Raw genomic sequence first — 20,256 nt, forward strand, 5'->3', positions numbered from 1 at the left:
ACTAAAGTAAGAGAGGACCTAACAGCTCAACCACTCCAAGGTGGAAAATGACTGAACATCGATGGATCTTCATGGGTAATAAAGGGACACAGGGGGTACGCTATAGTGCGTGAAGGGATGGTGGCCATAGAAAAGGGAAAGTTACCTTCCAACTGGTCAGCCCAAGGTGTGAGTTGTATGCCCTAAAGCGAGCTCTGGAAATATTAGCGTGGAAAAGGGGAAAAAATATATACAGACCGAAAATACGCTTTTGGAGTGGTGCATACCTTTGGAAAAATTGGGAGGAGAGGGAACTATTCACTTCAAAGGGAAAGGGACTGATTCATGAAAAAAGAAGAGTTAGAAACCTTACAATTACCAGAGGAAGTAGTGGTGGTATATGTTGAAGGACATCAAAAAGGGGACCAAGGGAACAATTTAGACAGTTTAGAAGCTAAAAATGCAACTGAATCAGGGACAGAAAAACTAATAATAGTATTAACCCCCATGAGAAAAATGCAAAAAGTCCCTGTATTCAGTGGGACAGAAGAGGAAGAACTCCTTAAAATAGGAGCCGAGAAAGATAACAAAGGGAAATGAGCAGATGGAAGGAAATAATAATAAACCCTTTGCCAGGAAAATGCTAGAATGCATACATGGAACAACACATTGGGGTACACAAGCGCTAACTGATCAATTTCTAAGGAATTGGGGATGCACAGGAATTTTCAGAATTGCTAAGCAAGTAACTGAACAGTGTGTGGTATGTCAACAAGTGAATAAGAAAATCATGAGGAAAACACCCAGGGAAGGGCAAGAACTGGCCTTATGACCCTTCCAAAACATCCAAGTAGACTTTACTGAGCTTCCCCAGGTATAATGGTGGAAGTTTTTGCCAGTGATAGTAGATCACGTGACTCATTGGGTAGAGGTGGTACCCACTGTGAAAGTAAATGCCAATGTTGTGAGTAAAACACTTCTAGAATCAATTATTCCCCAGTATGGGATGGCAAACAGGATTGATTCAGACTGGGGAACTCATTTAACATTGAAGATATTACAGAAAGTTGTTCAGGCCCTGGGAGTAAAATAGGAATTAAACACCCAATGGCATCAACAGAGTTCTGGTCATGTAGAGAGGATGAATGAAACTCTTAAAAGAGCTCTAGTTAAGCTAATGATTGAAACCTGAATGTCATGGATAAAATGTCTCCTTTTGGCCTTATTAAGAATTAGAACCCAACCCCAGTCAGATCTGGGGGTGTCACCCTATGAAATGATGTTTGGGTTTCCCTTCCTGACCTCACCCCAGAAGGCTGCCACCTATGAGGAAGGGGAAGCCAATGCCAAGAAATAAGTGATGTCTATAGCACAAACCTTAGAAGGGGTAAGACATAAAGGGGCAATTCCTCAAACTACCACCCTGGATTTCAGAATCCATAATATTAATCCTGGGGATTGGGTGATGATTAAGCCATGGAGAGATCAGCCTCTAACTCCTCAGTGGGAAGGTCCCTTTCAGGCACTGCTCACCACCGAATCGGCCGTGCGAGCTGCAGAGCGGGGATGGACTCATGGCAACAGAGTCAAAGGCCCAGGAGAAGAACCCAAAGAGTGGACTGTAACATCCAGGCTGGGTGAAACAAGATTGACTCTCAAGCAGAGACTGAGAGACAACCAGAAAAACACCAAGACGCCCAAAAAGTAGAGTCAAGCTTCCACCAACCAGCTCGGGAACTGTCTTCCTGTTTTCATGGGTGAGAATTACCAGCATCTGTTGAGGAGAAGTACACAACAGACTGTAAAAGGTAATGGGACAGCTTCTTTAAGAAAATAAGACAAAGGAAGGAAGGCAAGACCGGGTTGGCCCCTTTGTTTGCTACCAAGAAGGCTCCATAGCCCTGCTGTGGGTCGCAACCCCATAGGCATGGTCAGGTAGGGACAAAAGGCCATTCCAGACCTCTGTCATTCCTCAGTTGTCTTTTAATTCAACAGGGACTGGAGGGCAGGACCGAGTTGGCCTCTGTGCTCACCCCTAAGATGCACCAACTATGGGTAGCAGCCACACAGGCACGGTAGATGGGAGTCAAAGCCACACTGGACCTCTGGGATGCCCTTTTGTCCATTCCAAATAAGTGTGTCTAAGGAAAACCTGAGATTTTTTTTTCTCCCGTTCCCACTGTTCTTGCCCAAATCAACAGATGCTCGTATGACTCATTCAAGAGAGAGAGAAAACTTTGTACTTAACTGTTTGAGCAAAATGACTTACAGAAAAAGAAAAAGGGGGCTTGTTATAGATGCGCAATCCTATGGTTGACTCTCACAACTAAAGGCTGGATATTAAATACATGTTAGGAGAAGTTTTTTAGATGTATAATTATCCTTCCCCTCCCCCTTGCATTGCTATCACAGGATGGCCTCAGTATTTGGGGCATTTGGGAGGGTTGGCTTGTTCCTATGGCAGCACCTGACTGTGGTGATGTTCACAAGGGTTCTTGGATGAGGGAAGAGATGAGAATGTTGACTCCATGTTTCAGAAGGTTTATTTATTATTTTATGATATATATTACATTAAAACTACACTAAAAGAATAGAAGAAAAGGTTTCATCAGAAGGCTAGCTAAGCTAAGAATAGAATGGAATGATAACAAAAGCTTCTGTCTCTTACAGAGAGTCCAAGCCAGCTGACTGTGATTGGCCATTAATTAGAAACAACTCTATGAGACCAATCACAGATCCACCTGTTGCATTCCACAGCAGCAGATAACCATTGTTTACATTTTGTTCCTGAAGCCTCTCAGCTTCTCAGGAGGAAAAATCCTAAAGAAAGGATTTTTCATGAAAAGATGTCTGTGACACCTGACCTCCAATCAAGGTGTGAGACAGTGATCTCCACCACTGGACAGTGAAGAAGGAGTCGATTGACAAGACTTTGGGAGGGGCCAGAGGTATAAAAGACAGAACAGCCATTTTGTAAATGAGCACACCATGAAAAATCCTTTGCTCCCGGCCCTGTGTTATTTTCTTTACTGAGTCTTCTGTTGTATTTTGATAAGATCTTGATATTTTAAATTTTTGAAAGTGAAAATTGGTTTTCACATGAGGTTGGGGAATGTGGGGCAAGGTTGTCCACACTGGGTCAACTCTCAAGGTAAAACTTCTCTGACCTGGTGAGACCTCCTTAGGAGTGGCCCTACATCAATATAAATCACAGAAAGCTGCAATCAGCTCTTCTCTAAAGAGAACAGTAATAAAATTCACTCTTTAAAATAGGATTACTTATCTCTTAGAAGCTCATTGAAATATTTCTTCACAACTGTAAAAGGAAATCTGCCTAATAAACGCTCCAGAGCCAAGGGAAATCAAGGCAGAGCCATGGTGTGTCAGGACTTGCTTGACCCTAATGAGCCCCGTGGTGCATTTGGAGCTGAGCCCTGGAACCTCAGGGCCTGAGATTGCACAAACCTTTCCAAGAGTCAAAGTCAGAGGAAAAACTCAGAGTGTCTCAAAGCATGAATGGGTCCCTCTGAGGTCCATCCCCAACACAGGCTCCTCATGGACTCCTTGGAGGGGAAAATTGGAGGCCAGAATTGGAAAAAACACCTCTCAGAGATTCAGAGTTGAAAGGAAAATCCAAAGTGCCTTAAAAACCTTGAGTATCTTAAAGCATTAGTGAGCACCACTGAGTGTAAGTACAAAGCTCTCAAGGGACTAATTAAAGGAGATAATTGGGACCATGATTGCACAAATCTATCACAGAGTCTGTATCAAAAGGGCAACACCAAATACCTTAAAATAACTGAAGTACCTTGAAGCATTAATGAGCCCACTGAGTGTCATTACTGATAAAGGCTCTCAAGGGACTAATTAAAGCAGATAATTGGAGGCCATGATTGCACAAACCTCTCAGAGACTGCAAGGCAAAAGCCAAAGCCAAAGTCCTTTGAAAAAGCTGCAGTCCCTGCAGGGAGCATGAAGGAGCCCCCAGGGCCATTGCTGAGCAAGGCTCCCCAGGGACTCCTTGCAGCAGATCCTTGAGGCCACTGGGATGTGGGCTAGGGGGGGATGCTGAGGGCAGCACAAGGGGCTGACAGTGCCCAGCCTGGCTGGGGCTGTGCCAGGAGGCCCCAGGGCCTCAGCACAAGGTGTCTCCTCCCAGCCCTTGCTGGCACAGACCCTGCTGTGCCCCAGGGCACCAAGACTTGGCTTCTCTTTGTCCCCACCTGTCATCACTGCCTGCAGTTCTCTGCTCTGCCTGGGGCCTGGGGACACTTGCTCAGTCCTGTCCCTCTCTGGGACCCATTAAAAGTCCAAGAAACTTTGGAGTTGGATTCTGCCTTGGAGTTCTGCGGAGGTTTCTTCATCTCCCTTTCAGGGACTGATGTTCAGGGCCTGAGTACAAAGCCCCAGAGGCTGATTAAAGTCCTTGTGCTGTGTCTGTGCTGCTGAGCTGGGCTGGGCTCCTGGCACAGAGGCAGCTCCTGGTCACCAAGAAGAGCTTCAAAAGCACATTTCTCTGGATGAGCAGCTCTTGTGCCAGCCCAGCAGGGCTGGGGCACTGCCTGCAGCCAGCCCGGGCACAGCACAGAGGCACAGAGAGCTTCAATCAGTCAGGGCTGGGAAGGGGCTGAGAAGTGCCTGGGGCACAATCACTGCCAGCCCTTGGCACAGGAACCTCTGGCTGCAGGACAATGCAGCTGCAGCTCCTGGAGCCATCTCCTCAAGCTGGAACATCCCAATGCCTGCAGAGCCTGTGAGTACAACTCTGAGTATTTCTGGTGCAAGGGAGGTGAAATGCTCATGAAACTCTGACATGCTGAGGGGTTCTGATCAGTCACAGAATATTTCCAAGACAAGGACTTTGTAAAAAATGAGGAAACCTTTAAAGACTTTGTATTCAGTTTCCTACTATTGGACAATGGCAGAGAGGGGGGGATAAGTATAAAGGTTGATTATGAATTATAATTATTAATTTTGACACGTGCCTGAGACATCCAAACTGTTTCTTTTAGTGATCAGTAGGAGATCCCTAATGTGCTTTCAGCCACTCTGCCCATGGACAGCAGCAGCATCACCTTTGCTGGAGCCATCAGGCTCAGTCTGAGCTGTCCTTTCTCCAAGCTGCAAACAGAACCTGCCCCCAGCCAGTGCCCTGCAAACAGGCAGGGTTCTGTCAGGCCAAGGAGAGTGCACAGAGATTTGGGGGCTGTGAGTGCTGGCAGGGAGAGATCAGGCACAGGGAAACACCTGCAGGAGGAAAATCTGCAAGAAGCAGAGAGAAGATGAGGCAATGAGAGAAAACAAAGCCCAGCAATGCTGTGGCAGGGAGAGTTTAGAGATGCCCACAGGAGCCCCTGCAGTGCAGCCCCTCCCTCTGAAGAAGCCCCCTCCCTCCTGTGCCCCAGCCAAGCCTCTGCCCTCAGGGCCGGGGCTCCAAGGCGTGCAGCCCCTCCTGTGCAGGCAGAGCTGCAGCAGAGCCGTGGGGCAGCTCTGCAGCCCCGGGCCCAGTTCCCTCTGCAGAGCACAGGGCTGGGAGCAGCTGCCTGGCCCTGGGGGCTCTGGCAGGGGCACAGCTGGCTCAGGGTGACGCTGTCCCCAGTGCCCAGCTCTGGGCAATGCTGTCAGTGCAGCCAGGGAAGGAGCTGCATCTCCCTCAATCCAATGCCATCAGAAGGACACTTGGGAGTCTCCCTGAAATTTCAGTCCGAGCTGGGAGCTCCAATCCAGGGTGCAAACCTGTCCTAGAGCATCTCTGAGTTATAAGATTGATGGGGAAAGGCAGAGGTGTTGTGACACTGAAAATGTTGCTGGGTTGGTGAAATGAGCAACGTGAGTCCTTGGCAACAAAAGTGGAGCTGGGCTGAGCTGGATCCATCTGCTCTAAGCAGTACCTGTTGATCTTTACAGAAAACTTGGGAGTGTGAACATCCTCCATTTGTGAAAAGTGAAAGCCCAGAAAAACTCCAGAGAGACTCAAGTGAGAGACCATCTCCCAACAGTCTTCACATACCATCTTTCCTCAGTGAACTCACTCTGTTCTACCAGAGGGCAGCAGAAATGCTGAGGGTTTCTGATATCCTAGAATACCAGGAGAGACATGGGGGCAGCTTAAAAAGAAAACTCTAGAACTCTAAAACAAAGAACCATGTCCATGTGAGTTACAGAAGAGGCTGTATGGGAAATGGCTTTGATTTTGGTTACAGGTATCTCCCCTAACTCTTCACTGTCCTTTCTCAATGAACAGGTCCCCATGCCAAGGCACAGCAAATGTCGAACAGCAGCTCCATCAGGCACTTCCTCCTGCTGGCATTGGCAGACACACGGCAGCTGCAGCTCCTGCACTTCTGCCTCTTGCTGGGCATCTCCCTGGCTGCCCTCCTGGGCAACGGCCTCATCATCAGCACCGTAGCCTGCGGCCACCACCTGCACACGCCCATGTTCTTCTTCCTGCTCAACCTGGCCCTCGCTGACCTGGGCTCCATCTGCACCACTGTCCCCAAAGCCATGCACAATTCCCTCTGGGACACCAGCAACATCTCCTACACTGGATGTGCTGCTCAGCTCTTTTTCTTTCTGGTCTTCCTCTCAGCAGAGTATTTCCTCCTGACCGTGATGTGCTACGACCGCTACGTGTCCATCTGCAAACCCCTGCACTACGGGACCCTCCTGGGCAGCAGAGCTTGTGCCCACATGGCAGCAGCTGCCTGGGCCAGTGCCTTTCTCACTGCTCTCGTGCACACGGCCAATACATTTTCCCTGCCCCTGTGCCATGGCAATGTCCTGGTCCAGTTCTTCTGTGAAATCCCACAGATCCTCAAGCTTTCCTGTTCAAAATCCTACCTCAGGGAATTTGGGCTTCTTGCTGTAAGTGCCTTTTTTGCACTTGGTTGTTTCATGTTCATTGTTTTCTCCTATGTGCAGATCTTCAGGGCTGTGCTGAGGATCCCCTCTGAGCAGGGACGGCACAAAGCCTTTTCCACCTGCCTCCCTCACCTGGCTGTGGTCTCCCTGTTCCTCAGCACTATTATCTTTGCTCACCTAAAGCCCCCCTCTATCTCCTCTCCATCCCTGGATCTGGCCCTGTCAGTTCTGTACTCAGTGGTGCCTCCAGCCCTGAACCCCCTCATCTACAGCCTGAGGAACCAGGAGCTCAAAGCTGCAGTGTGGAGAACGATCTCTGAATGGTTTCGGAAACATTAAACTGCTGGCCAATTTCTGCATATCACTTGTAATAAAATTAATCTTTCATACTTCTTGTTGGTTTCATTTTGGAAGTTCTTTTTCTTTTTTTTTAGTTTTTTCATATTATCTACAAATAAATGTAATTGTTTGTTCCATTTCTCATTTTGTTTCTCTCCACCTTCCCTGTGGCCACAGACTGTGTCAATGAGGGGTTATGCTCTTGGTGGCTTTAAATGAACTAAAGGATCTCTCCCAGCAGAGTTTTCTGCAGAGATGCCCTTGTGTTGCCTTCTCTGGAGCTGCAGCAGCAATGTCAGTGTGCAGAGCTGGGGCAGATCAGTGCTGGCCCAGCAGCTGTGCCCAGCAGCAGCAGCAGCAGCACTTGGTGTTGCCAGTGCTGCTGCCGTGGCCCTGCCCCACTGCCCTGGTGGCCCTGGTGTTGCTGCAGGGCCTGAGTGCTCTCGGGGCCGGGCACAGCCCTGGGGGTGGCAGTGCCGGGGCTGCAGCAGGGACAGGCCATGGGCACTGCTGGGGCAGCGCTGACGCCTCAGGCCAGGCCCTGGGGGCTCCAGGCTCCTTGCCCAGGCTCTCTCAAGAACACGGCCAGGCCAATGCTCAGCACAGAAACCCCCGTGAGCAGCCCCAGGCTGGCCGTGGGCAGGCTGGGGGCAAACAGCATGGCTGGGGCTCTGCAAGGGCCCTGGGGCAGACGGGAAGGAGCAGCAGAGCAGGGGCTGATCCATGCCCAGGGCGCTGCACAGCCCAGGGCAGCGTCCCAGAGCGTCCTCATGCAGCTGCCAACAACATCCCCCCTCTGCAGCCCTGGCCTCTCCCCCAGCTCACACAGGTGCCCCATCCTTGCAGGCACAGACACGGCAGCACTGCCTCAGCAGCCCCTGTTTGCATTGCACACAGCAGGGCCAGCACCCCCATGCTGTTGCTGTGGGGACATGAACCTGAGGGAGCACAAATGCAATCAGCCCCTGGGGCCAGCAAGGCCTGCGGGACACCAGGGAAATCACTCAGCTTTGTCCTGGCCTCTGCACTCAGCCAGAAAGTTTGTTCCCATCAGCTGGGAGTTTCCTGTGCCACTGCAGACGGTGTTGCTCAGAGCCAGGGCTGCCTGGCAGCCACCCCCAAACTGCCCTGAGCATTTCCTTGGCTTCTCCTTTGCTTTCTTTACTCTTCCTGCTACAAATTTCTCCCGAATGCCCACCCCAAAGGGTTTAGAACTGGACACAGCATTTGAGGTGCTGCCCAACCAGTGCCGAGCACAGGGGAAGAATCCCTGCCCTGCTCCTCCTGGCCACACCATTCCTGATCCAGGCCAGGAGCCATTGGCCTTCTTGGCCACCTGGGCACACTGCTGCCTCATGTCCAGCCTGCTGTCCATCAGTCCCTGCAGGTCCCTTTCTGCCTGGCTGCTCTCCAGCCACTCTGTCCCCAGCCTGTAGTGCTGCAGGGGTTGTTGTGGCCAAAGTGCAGGACCCGGCACTTGGACTTGTTAAACCTCACCTTGTTGGATTTGGGCCCTGGATCCAGCCTGTCCAGGGCCCTGTGCAGAGCCCTCCTACCCTCCAGCAGATCCACACTCCCAGCCAACTTAGTGTCACCATGGTTCCATGAGGCCCCAGAGTGTCCCAATGGTCTCCATGACTCCATGAGACCTCCCAGTGTCACAATGTCCCTTTGGTTCCATGGGAAACCTTGGTGTCAGAAAGTCCCTTGGATCCTTGTGCCCTGCAGTGTCACAATGGATCCTTGGTCTCCCAAGGCCCTGCTGTGTCACAATGGATCCTTGGTTCCATGAGGTCTGGCAGTGCAGCAATGCTCTCCTTGGTTCCACAATGTCACAATGGCCTCTTGGTCCCAAGGGCCACCACGGTGTCAAACATGTTTCCTTCATTCCAGGAGTCCCTGAGGAGCAGCCCTGGCCCCTTGGTTCCATGGGGCCCTGCAATGTCACAATGGCCCCATCGTGACACCAGGTCCTGCTCTGTCACAATGCTCTGCATGGTTCCACAAGGCCCTGCAGTGTCACAGTGGCCTCTGTGGTGCCACCAGGACCCAGACTGTCACCATGGACTCCTTGCTTCCATCCAGCCCCACAGTGTCACAATGGCCCCTTGGCTCTGTGCTGCCATGTCGTACACAGTGTCACCATGGTCCTCTTGGTGCCACCAGGCCCTGCAGTTTCACAATGGCCCCTTGCTTCCCCAGGGCCCTGCAGTGTCACAATCATCAGAGAATCAGCCAGGCTGGAAAAGACCTTGGAGAGCATCAAGTCCAGCCTGGGACCCAACACCACCTTGTCACCCAGACCATGGCACTCAGTGCCACATCCAGTCTTTCTTTAAACACTTCCAGGGACGGCGACACACCCACCTCCCTGGACAGCCCATGCCGTTGCCCGATCACCCTCTGTTTGAAGAATATTTCCAATGTCCAACCTAAATGTCCCCTGGTGCAGCTGAAGGCTGTGTCCTCTTGTCCTGTCACTGTTCCCTGGGAAAAGAGTCCAAACCCCACCTGGCTGCCCCCTCCTGTCAGGGAGTTGTAGAGAATGATGAGGTCTCCCCTGAGCCTCTTCTTCTCCAGGATAAACAACCCCAGCTCCCTCAGCTGCTACTCACAGGACTTGTGCTCCAGACCCCTCCCCAGCCTTGTTGCCCTTCTCTGGACACCCTCCAGCCCCTCCATGTCCTTCCTAAATTGGGGGGCCCAGAATTTGACACAGCACTTGAGGTGCTGTAGAACCAATGCCAAGCACAGGGGAAGAATCCCTGCCCTGCCCCTGCTGGCCACACCATTCCTGTTCCATTGGAATTCCAGGGGTTGGATGAGGGAAATTGTGCGGAGGGAGTGGGGACAAAGTGTTATTGATTGTCAGCCATGAAGGGTTTTGATTTTTTTTTATATCTGTTCAGAATGGATTATGAGGTGCTAGAGGTCAATATCAATTGGACATTGCTCATACCAATGTACCAATAGGAAAAGAAAACTTAACATGACAAAACACTTCTCTCTGCATTGTTTTCAAGGCAGTGTATTCACTTAGAATACATGTCTGAAATCTGTCTAATTATTCACAGAATAAATAAAAGCATAGAATATTCCCTGTGGCTTTTGTTGTTCTGGAGTTTTTGCATAAATGTTTATGAGCTTTCCTCACTGAATTCCTGAATTGAAGAGCTCAAGAAAGAAGAGGCCTCTGGAGTAGTAAAACCCATCAGCAAACTCCAAGTGGCTGAGGATCCATGCCCATGAGAGCAGCAATGAACAGAAATGGGCACAGCTTTGTGGCTGCTGTCCCAGCTTTGGCATGGGCCCTGGGCCTGGAGCAGGAGCAGCTCTTGAGGGCCCCAAGGCCGGGGCTCTGGTGCTGCCCTGGGCAGATGGGATGGCAGCAGGGGCTGCAGAGCTCTCAGCACCTCAGGCCGAGGGCAGCAGGGCAGCCAGGGAGCCTCCTTTGGCCTTGGCCAAGCACCTTCCCCCATGGCTGGGGCTGAGTCCTGTGGCAGCGGCAGCTGCTGCTGTGGCCTTGGCAGGGGCTGAGGCCGTGGGGCAGTGGCCAGAGCAGCCTGGGCTGAGCAGAGCTGTGGGGCCAGAGCTGACTGGGCTGGGCTGGGCTCAGAGAGGCCCTGTGTGCTGCCCAGAGCTCAGGGCAGTTTATCCAGCAGGGCAGCGCTGGTCTTGGTTTCGAAGATGGGAGGGTACACTCTGAGCACAGTGCCCGTGACACTGCTCTCTTCCTCCCACATCCTCTTCATGAATTTGCCAACCATCTGTAGCAGAAGGGCAAGATACCAGGGATGTTGCATGGAGTGCTGCACACACCGTGCTGGGCTGAGCAGGGACAGCAGGCCCAGCGCAGCTGGGGATGGCTGCAGGTACCTGCGCTGTCGCGCAGAAGAGGCCACGGGTGCGTTCCTGCCCTTGTGCGCGCTGCCAGAGCTGAGGGGCTGCGGGAGAGGCCGGAGAACACAAGGCCAGCCCTGTGCTCCCCAGGCAGGGACAGCCCTGCCACGCCCCAGGGCATTGGGGCTGCACGGCTGTGGGGTGTCTGCCCTGGCCCCTGCTCTGTCCTGACCATGGGCATGTCCCCAGGGGATGGGACAGGATGGGATGGGATGGGATGGGATGGGATGGAATGGGAGGGGATGGGGCCAAGCTGGCTTCAGGCACCACCCCTGTGGCCCACCTCTGCCACTCACCCTTCTGCAGTAGCTGGAACTGCTCTTCAGGCTGCTGTGCTGCAGCAGTTCCAGGGCCTTCTTTGTCCTCCTTCTCCCAGGCCAGCTGGGGCATGCTCGCAGGTCTGTGCTCTACGTCACTGCCTGGATTCATGGCTGCTTGTCGGAGAAGATGGCTGGGAAAAGGTCGGAGTCAGCAAGTGCTGCAGTTGTGCCTTGAAGGCACCTGCAAGAGTCAAGTCTTGGCAAGGCTACAGGACAGCAAGTCTTGCACTCTGGTCTTGAGGGCTGCAGCCACAAGGACAGGAGACTCCTCATCAAGGACCGTGCTCAGCCAACGCCATGGTCTGCCCTCAAGGGCACCTGCAGAAGAGAAGCCTTGGCAAGGCCAGAGGTCACCAAGTCCTGTGGTCTGGCCACGAGGTCACCTGCAGGAGTAACGCCTCAGGAAAGCTCCGGGTCAGCAAGGAACAAGGGCACTGTGCTCTGTCCTGTCCTGTCCCGTCACGTGCACCCAGCACTGTGGTGTGGCCACGTTGCTGCCAACACCTATGTCACCGCATGTCACAGAGGTCCCATTCCATGGCACGGTGACTTTGCAGCACTGTGTCACAAAGGGCCCTTGCACACCCTGCCACCTGCCATGGGGCTGCCCCCAGCCCCCCCAAAGTGGCCCAGGTTGGAAGGAATGCCTTGCCCCAAGTGTCTCAGACAGCCCGACAGGATCTTTAGGAACGGCTCAAACCATAAGCAAAGGCTGCCCTGCTCGGCAGGCTCAGGGCAGCAGGAGCCCCCGTGGCTGCTGACCCAGCCGTGGCGGGAAGGGCACGGGGCCTTCCACAGAAGCTGGCACGGCCTCCTCGGGACACGTCCTGCATGGTGGCCACGCTAAGCGCGGCTGTGTGACAGAGACAAGGAGCATGTGAGCCAGGGCACAAATGCTGCTCTGAGCCCTGGGGCCCAGGGAGCCCTGATATCACCAGGTGTGGCAGAGTTCCTGTGCTTGGCCGCTCGGCTCCTGTCCCCTGCCAGCTGCAGAGAGCGGCAGGAGGGTACACTTGGTGCAGGCTCAGCCCCTTGGCCGGGCGCTCCGTGCGGCCAGCACTGGCCGCCCCTGCCTGCAGAGCCCTGCCAGGTGGCCAGCAGCCACTGGCGCCTAGCTCAGACGGGGGCAGCGGGGTGGCTGCTGCCCCGGGGAGCTGTGGTGCCGCCCCGCAGTTCCAGGCTCCTTGGGGCCTTGGGGCCACAGGAGCCTGGAGCAGAGCCCACGTGGCCCAGGGAAGGCAGCGCCATGTGGAGCGCAGGCTGGCGGCCCTGGATGCAGCGCTGGGCAGGAGCGCAGCTGCCAGCCGCACTCACTGAGCAGCACAGCCAGGGGGCTTCTGCAGCCCGAGGCTGGGGCTGGCAGGCCGTCCTTACCAGGCCCTCGCCGAACCTCCAGGTCTGATCCAGCCGCAGCATGTGTTGGAAATCCTTCCCGTGCAGCTGGCAGAGCTTGCAGGGAGCTGAGCTGGGCTCAGAGAGCCTGGCCCAGAAACCATCAGTGTCCATCTCAGCCTGGCTGAGCATGCAGGGGCAGGACTCAGGCCAGGCCTTGTGGGGCAGGGCCAGCACCTGTGCAAGGCATTGCAAACAGGCAAGTGGCCAGAGAGGAGGCTGCTCTGTGCCCTTGGTGGCATGGACAGAGCAGGGAGGGGGCCCAGGACATTTGTCAGCTCCAGCCTCTGTGCCCATGCATTGGCAGCCCTGGCTGCTGAGCCCAGCTTTGGCCTGGGCTGAGTTTGGCTGTGGCCCAGCTCCATCCTCCTGCGGGGCTCAGGGCCTGTTCCTGGCCATGGCCAGCCCTGGCTGCCTCTCTGCTGGCCCAGACGCCGGCAGAGCCCGGGGCAGGGCTGTCTGTGCAGCCCCACAGGTGCCATGGGCTCTGCAGGAGCTGGCAGAGGCTGCCCAGCAGGGAGGCCATGGGGCACAGAGCCCCAAGGCTGCTGTGGGCACCACGGCACAGGGGCCGTTCCCAGCCGCAATGCTCCTGGCCTGGGCTGGGCCTGCACAGGGGCTGGGCCACCATGGCTGGGCCAGCACAGGGCCACAAAGGGGCCACGCAGCCGCTGCCGGGGCTGACAGCAAGGCCAGGCACACACAAGCAATTGCTGAGCATGGCCTGCGCTGGCCAGGCCTGACTGTGCCAAAGGCAGAGCTCAGCTGCCCTTGGGGGCTGCAGCAACACTCCAGAGCCCAAAGAGCCTCCATGGCTGGGCTGGAGACCAAGGCTGCAGCAGGGAAATGCAGGGCTGCTGCGGGATGGGGAGGCCATTGAATTCCAGCACACACCTCAGCTCTCTGATGATCCCAGCACCATGCTGGGCCCTGTTTCACACTGGAGCAGAGCAGATGTTGATGGCACAGGAGCCCTGTGGGGCTGTCAGGGCCCTGCAGCTTGCAAGGTGCTCTGCTCTCCCTCAGGTGCTCTGGGAGAGATCCAATCCCAGCTGGGCACCTCAGGGCACAAGTGGCACTGCCTGTTCATGGGCACACAGCTGATGTCTGCCTGGAAAGGGGCACAGGTGTTAATACCTGTTAGTTTCATAAGATACAAGCAAATCTTTATTATCTGGGTCATTTGAGTCCTTTTAAGAAATGGCAATGTTTTCCCATCAGGAACAGGAATTTCCTGGATCTACCGGATTCTTCTAATAATGGCAGGAGAAGAAATACTGACCTTCCCCCTCTACTTGTGTCACCAATATTCAGCCTAATATTTCCTGTTGCTCTTCCTTCATGTCTTTGCTGCTCTCTTGTTTAAATGGCCATGTGTAAGGGCATCTCTTCACTAGGCTCTCTGGAACTTTATTCTTCCCATTCCTTCCAGATTTTCTCCTCCAGATGCTCTCTGGTCATTCAAGTGCCTATCAACTGACTGGTTTCATGCTTTGAGCTTCAGCGAGTTGCCCAGTCTTTCTGAAGTTCAAATAAATACCACACTAGTCAACATCTTAATTGTGTTTCTATCTATCACGGAATTACCTTTTCTTATGTCTTTGTCTAAAACTCTTCCTGTACAGAAATCTCTGGGGGATGGGGGATATGTCAGATGCCGCTGGGACATATCAGAGAGCTGAGGGAAGAGCTGTGATGGTTATTAAACTGTTCAAATGTTCAACTTGTGTTTGTTGGCAAGAAACCATTCTGTGCCTCTGAGTGTCACCAGGCCCTGAGCCCAAAGGACACAAACCTGATGAGTTGTGGCTCCCACTGCAGGGGCTGCACATGGACCTTGGCTCTGCACAGGAGAGCTCTTCCTCCCCTTTCTCTCTTTTCCTCCCTCTGCGCATGGAGGCAGCTCCTGACTTCAGCCTGTGACTCATGTGTGCAAAGAGCAAACCTGGGCAGAATTGGGGCAGGGAGGGTTTGGGGGGACCTTGGGATCTGTGCTGGGCACAGAAGGTGTTTTCCATTGCTCTGAGACTGTCTGCTGTGCAAAGTGGATTTAATATCCAGCAGAGGAAGGACTTTTGCATTTGATGGAGCTGTGCCTTCCCTTGGCTTTGTTGGCTGACAAGAAATGAACATCCCTCTGTGTCTCGGGCAGCTCCTTCTGCAAGGAAAGCAGGTGGGAGTTGGAGCCAAGGAGCTGAAAGCTGCAGGGGCAGCCTGGGCTGGAGGGAGCTCAGATTTGCACAAGGCTGCTCTGAGTGCCAGGGCTTGGATGGGGGAAATGGTGGGGTGGGGGTAGGGACAGAGTCTGATTGATTGTCAGCCAGGAAGGGTCTTGATTTTCATATCCATTCAAACTACATGAGGAGGTACTTGGATTCAGTGTCAATTGGAGACTACTTATATCAATTTATGATCAGGAAAAAAACCCTAAACAGGACCTAAAAAACCTTGCTTACTGTCTTTTTAAAAGAAACATATTCACTTTGGATATACTATTGAAATCTGCCTAATTAACCACAAATGATTTGAAAATTAAAATCAAATTATTCCCAGAGGCTTGACTTGTTAAGGTGTTCTGAATGTTCATGAGCCCTGGGACACTGAATTCCTGCACTGAAGAGCTGAAGGCTGAACAAGCCTCTGGAGCAGTGAAATTCAGCAGCAGCCTCCAAGTTGCTGAGGATGTCAGCAGCCCCCACTGAGGCCATCCCTGCCCAGAGACCGTGGGGGAATGGGCAGACAAGGAGAGCGTCCCTGGGGCTGGGGCAGCACAACTCAGAGGCACCAGGGGCTCCAGCTGGGCAATGGAGTGTGGAATGTGGCTGGGAAAGCCCTGCCTGGGCTGGGCCAAGCAGGACACACAAGCCCTGACCCCCATCCCCCAAACAACTCTCTCAAGGAGACATTTAAAAGGAATTATAATTGTTTGTGTCCTCTGAGTTGGATGTGCTGGAGAAATAAGAACAAGGGATTGTCAGGAGCTCAAAGCAACAAAAAAGGAACTTTACTGGCAACTTTAGAAAATCAGAGAAACTTTGGCAAAAGGTTTATTACAACATTTAATCAACAAGAAACACTTCTGGTAACATTAACTTTGCTCATTCAACTTCACAAACTCTAAGCCTCGTCCATTTTAAGTTACTCAAATTTTGCAAGAAGAGGGAATAAGAAAAAGACAAATAAGATTTAGAGAAGCACACACAGAGCTTCCAACTCCTGGATTCCAGGACATTTCAGATGGAAATTCCAAGAGGATGCAGGGTCAAGATGTGTGCTTGCCTTGTGGTCAGCCTTCAATACCCCTTGGTCTCCCTGGGCCCTTCCCCCAGCTGGGGCTTGGGCTCATTTGGTCCCTCAGGAGCTGGGCTGGGGCTGCAGAGGTGGCTGTGGAGCATTGCCTGTGCTGTGCCAGGGACTGGCAGCCACTGCTGGGCTGGGATAGAGGCTCTGGGGGGATTGGGGTTCCAGGGCAGGGCAAGGCTGGACCTGCCCTTTCATACCCCATACATGAAATGTTTTGAGCCAACAATCTTCTCCAGTCTGTCACAACAGGGAATGTTGGAGGTGGAACCCAAATTTGGCCATGGGCATCTGGCCAAAAAGGACATTTCTTTTCCATAGGAAGGAAAGCATGGAGCCCCAGTGTTTCAGCAGCAGATGAGAAGACACCCTCATTATGCAATGGATAGGTGGATCCGTAAGGGAGCCCAGGAGGCCAAAGTAGCCCGACCTCTTCCATATTCCCTTAATTTTATGGTGGCCTATAGTGTCACAATGACACCTTGGTTTAATGAGGCCTTGCAGTGTCACAATGGTCTCCATGGTTCCCCAGGCCCCACAGTGTCATGGGACTCCACTGTTCCATGAGCCCTGCAATGTCACAATGGACCTTTGGACCCTGGGCGTTTGCAGTGTCACAATGGTGTCCTTTGGCTCCACAGTGTCACAATGGACCATTGATGACAGGAGGCCCCTCTGTGTCACCCTGGACCTTTGGTTCCATGCAGCCCTGCAGTGCCACAATGAACCCTTGGTTCTATGGGGTTCTCCTGTGTCACCATGGCCCCTTGGGTCTATGCAGCTCTGCAGTGTCACAATGGTCTCCTTTGGCTCCACAGTGTCACAATGGACCACTGATGACACAAGGCCCCGCAATATAACCCTGGCCTTCGGTTCCATGCTGCCCTCCAGTGTCACAATGGCCCCTTGGTTCCATGAGGCTGTCAAGTGTCTAAATGGTGTCTCCATTATTCCATGAGGCCTTGCAATGTCACCATGAACTTTTGGCTCCATGGGGTCTCGCAGTTTCACAACAGCCCCTTGGTTCCATGACACCCCAAAGTCTCATAATGGTCTCCACAGTTCCATGAGGCCCTGTGGTGTCACAATGGACCCTTGGTTTGATGGGGCCTCTCAGTGTCACAATGATCCCTACATTCCATGGAGCCACACAGCGTCAGTATGGTCCCCATGGTTCCATGAGGCCCAGCAATGTCACAGTGCTCTCCATGATTCCATGAGTCCCCACAGTGTCACAATGGTCCCTTGGTCTCACAGGGCCCCACAGTGTCACCATGCTCCCTTGGTTCCATGGGCCCTGTGCTGCTGCATTCCCCCCTCCCCTTCTCAGGCCGCCCTGCCAGCTGAGAAATGCTCCTTGGGGCTCCGCCTTGGCCAACAGCCCCTGGGCTCAGCTCCTCTGCAGCTCATCACAAACACTGTCTGCCCCAGGCACTGCTGCTGCCCAACCAGCTCCTGCTTTCTGGAGGAGCAGCCCTGGGAACTGCTTTTGTTCCCTCAGTGGCACAACATCCCTGTTCTCACACTGCCAAAGAAAGCTGTTGGTGCCCAGTGCGGCCAGGATGAACCATTGCTGGGACTGAAGCCCCTCTCTTGGGGCCCTGCAAACAGCGCTCCAAAAGGAGCCCTTGGAGCTCTCCTGGGCCAGCGACTCCCTCTGAGTGGGGCCTCTCCCAGCTGGGAACTCTCCCGTTTGCTGCACTCGGGGATCCCCAAAAACGATGGAGCCTGGGCCGATCCCCCCACTCCTCCAGGCTCAGCCCTTCACCCGCTGGGGAGATGCCAAAGGATCCACAGGGAGCATTTCCTGCCCTGAGGGGAATTTTTCCCAGGTGCCTTGCACTGACTCTTTGTGTCTGTGTGCACACAGGAGTGCCTGTGCTGGGGAAATGTGGCAGAAATGCTGCTCTCTGAGGGGTTTGAGAGCCTTGGATAGCTAAATCAGACAAACCTGTAGGTAAGGTTAAATTACAAGGTCTAAGTGATGTTAAATGCTGGTAAGAGTTGCTCTTTTGCTAAGTTGTTATGTTTAATATAAGTTATAAGCTGATTTAAATTCTGTTAAATGCTAATCCTCTGTTAAATTGAAAAGTCATAGGTTATAATTAGGTTAAATACTGTTAGCCTCTGGTTTTGGTTAATTGTGACATTTAAGGTATCAGTTAAGGTGGAAGTTAAGTCCAGTTAAGTTTGAGCTCTGGTAAGCTTTTGGGCCATATTCCTTTTATCCTTGCCCTCACTGTCCTTGTGTCACACAAACGCACAGGGACAGTTCTCTGTTCATTTCTGGTTTGATTGCCTGGATTTTGATTGGTTTTGTTGTTGCTTTGTTTCCTTGGTGTGCCTGAAGTGTCCAGTCAGGAGCAGAGTGACTCCTGCCAAGGAACTTTGTGCTGCTGTCCCTTAATATTAAATCTGGTTTTTGCTGCTGCCTTGCTGGGGATTTTTTCAGCGCTCTCAAGGCCTCGTTGGTACCAGGGTGAAGGAGCCCTGGCCCAGGCTCTGGCCCTGGGGGACACGGGGACGCTGCCGGGGTGTCCCTGTCCCCCTGTGCCACCCCCAGGGCCCCGGCCCCCCGTCCCCGTGTCAGGCTCTGGGGTCGATCTCGTGGAACATCCTCTGGGGGAGGCTGCGGCGCCGGGGGCGGGGGGACCCGGGGGGACAGGGGACCCCGCTGTGCACGAACAGGGTTGGACTGCTCTGGGGGGAACTGTGAGGGGGGCCAGGGCAGAGTGACCTCCCCAGTGACCTCACACAGCCCCGGGGATGTCACACACCCCTGTGATGTCACACAGCCAACTATGAGATGCCACCCTGTAATGTGATACAGCTGCTCTGTGATGTCACAGAAGTGTCTGTGATGTCACAAAGTCACCCTATGATTTAACAGTCTGTACTGTGATGTCACAGCCAGCTCTATGATGTTACTCAGTCACCCAGTGATGTCACAACCCACTCACTGATGCCCCAGATACACACTCTATGATGGCAGAATGTTCTCTATGACCTCATACCTTACTCTATGACATCACAGCCAGCTCTGTGCTGTCACAACCTCCTCAGTGATACTTGTTCTCAATGGGTTTATTCTCCACTGTTCCCTCCATGTGCCGTCCTGCTCCCCTCCCGACGGTAGATTATAAAAGAGCCCTGAGTTAACCAAAGACTTTGAGACTCTCCCCGATGTGACAAGACAGATCTATTGGCCGGACCACGAGGATTTCATCTCTCTGTTGGCAGCTATTCCCCCCCCCCCTTTTCTCTGTCTCTCTATCCTTTATCTGCTTTCTAATCCTTGTGTTGCATCTGCTGTGGGCACTCAATAAAAGGTGCATTTGTTTTGGTTAATACTGAAGGTCCCCTGCTGTGTGTCTTTGCACTCTGAGATCAGTAAAATGAACTATCGTGACCCCCCTTGTGCCAGGGGATGGTGACATGGCCTGATGGGGTTGCTGCCCACAGCATGTGAATGTGATCTCCTTGGTGGCGACTACACTGGCTCATCTGCTCTTGCTTTCTGGTCTGCCTATCCCAGAATTACCTATGCCACCTGCTTTTCTTATATTGTGCTTCTCTGTGGTTCCTTCAATAGTCAGCCCTTCTTAAGTTCACTCTTGGAATAGGGGATCATCACCTCCCCATCATATCGAGTGCATTGGAATGCACTTGAATGCATTTTGCCTGCATTGAAAATATGGTCCCTATTTTTGATTTACTGTGGAATCTCTGTTTGTATTTTCTACCTCTGTCGAGGCTGGGACTGAAGATACTTGAGATGATATTTTGCGTTCAGATTCAGGTGGTTTTTGTTTCTTATCAGTGACACAGCCTGACAACCATGAGTTCTGCAGCCTTTCATCTAAGGCACAAAATGGCTCAGTACCTCTTGTTACAAGGCCTGGATGGTACCAAGGAGACCATGGTGATACTGGGGATCCAAGGAGACCGTGGTGACACCATGGAAACTCATGGAACCATGGGCATTGTGACACAGCAGGGCTTCATGGAACCAAGGAGTCAATTGGGACTCTACCAAACCTCATGGAACCAAGGGCCCATTGTGACACTGAAGAACTTCAGGGACCCAAGAGTCTCTTGTGACACACAGGGTACTCATGAAACCATGGAGACCATTTTGAACCTTCAAGGCCTGATGGAACCAAAG

The 20,256-nt window shown here is 52.9% G+C and overlaps 2 protein-coding genes across 2 annotated transcripts in view; both read left to right on the forward strand.

Moving 5' to 3' along the window:
- LOC143692679 (uncharacterized) overlaps positions 1-20,256 on the forward strand; it is a 468,458-nt gene that overhangs the window by 348,947 nt on the left and 99,255 nt on the right. The window lies entirely within an intron of this gene.
- Positions 6,247-7,179, forward strand: LOC143692587 (olfactory receptor 14J1-like). Its single transcript, XM_077172837.1, has one exon. The coding sequence runs from the start codon at positions 6,247-6,249 to the stop codon at positions 7,177-7,179; it is 933 nt and encodes a 310-aa protein (XP_077028952.1).

The sequence above is a fragment of the Agelaius phoeniceus genome (assembly GCF_051311805.1).
Source record: "Agelaius phoeniceus isolate bAgePho1 chromosome W unlocalized genomic scaffold, bAgePho1.hap1 SUPER_W_unloc_2, whole genome shotgun sequence".
Classification (NCBI taxonomy): Eukaryota; Metazoa; Chordata; class Aves; order Passeriformes; family Icteridae; genus Agelaius; species Agelaius phoeniceus.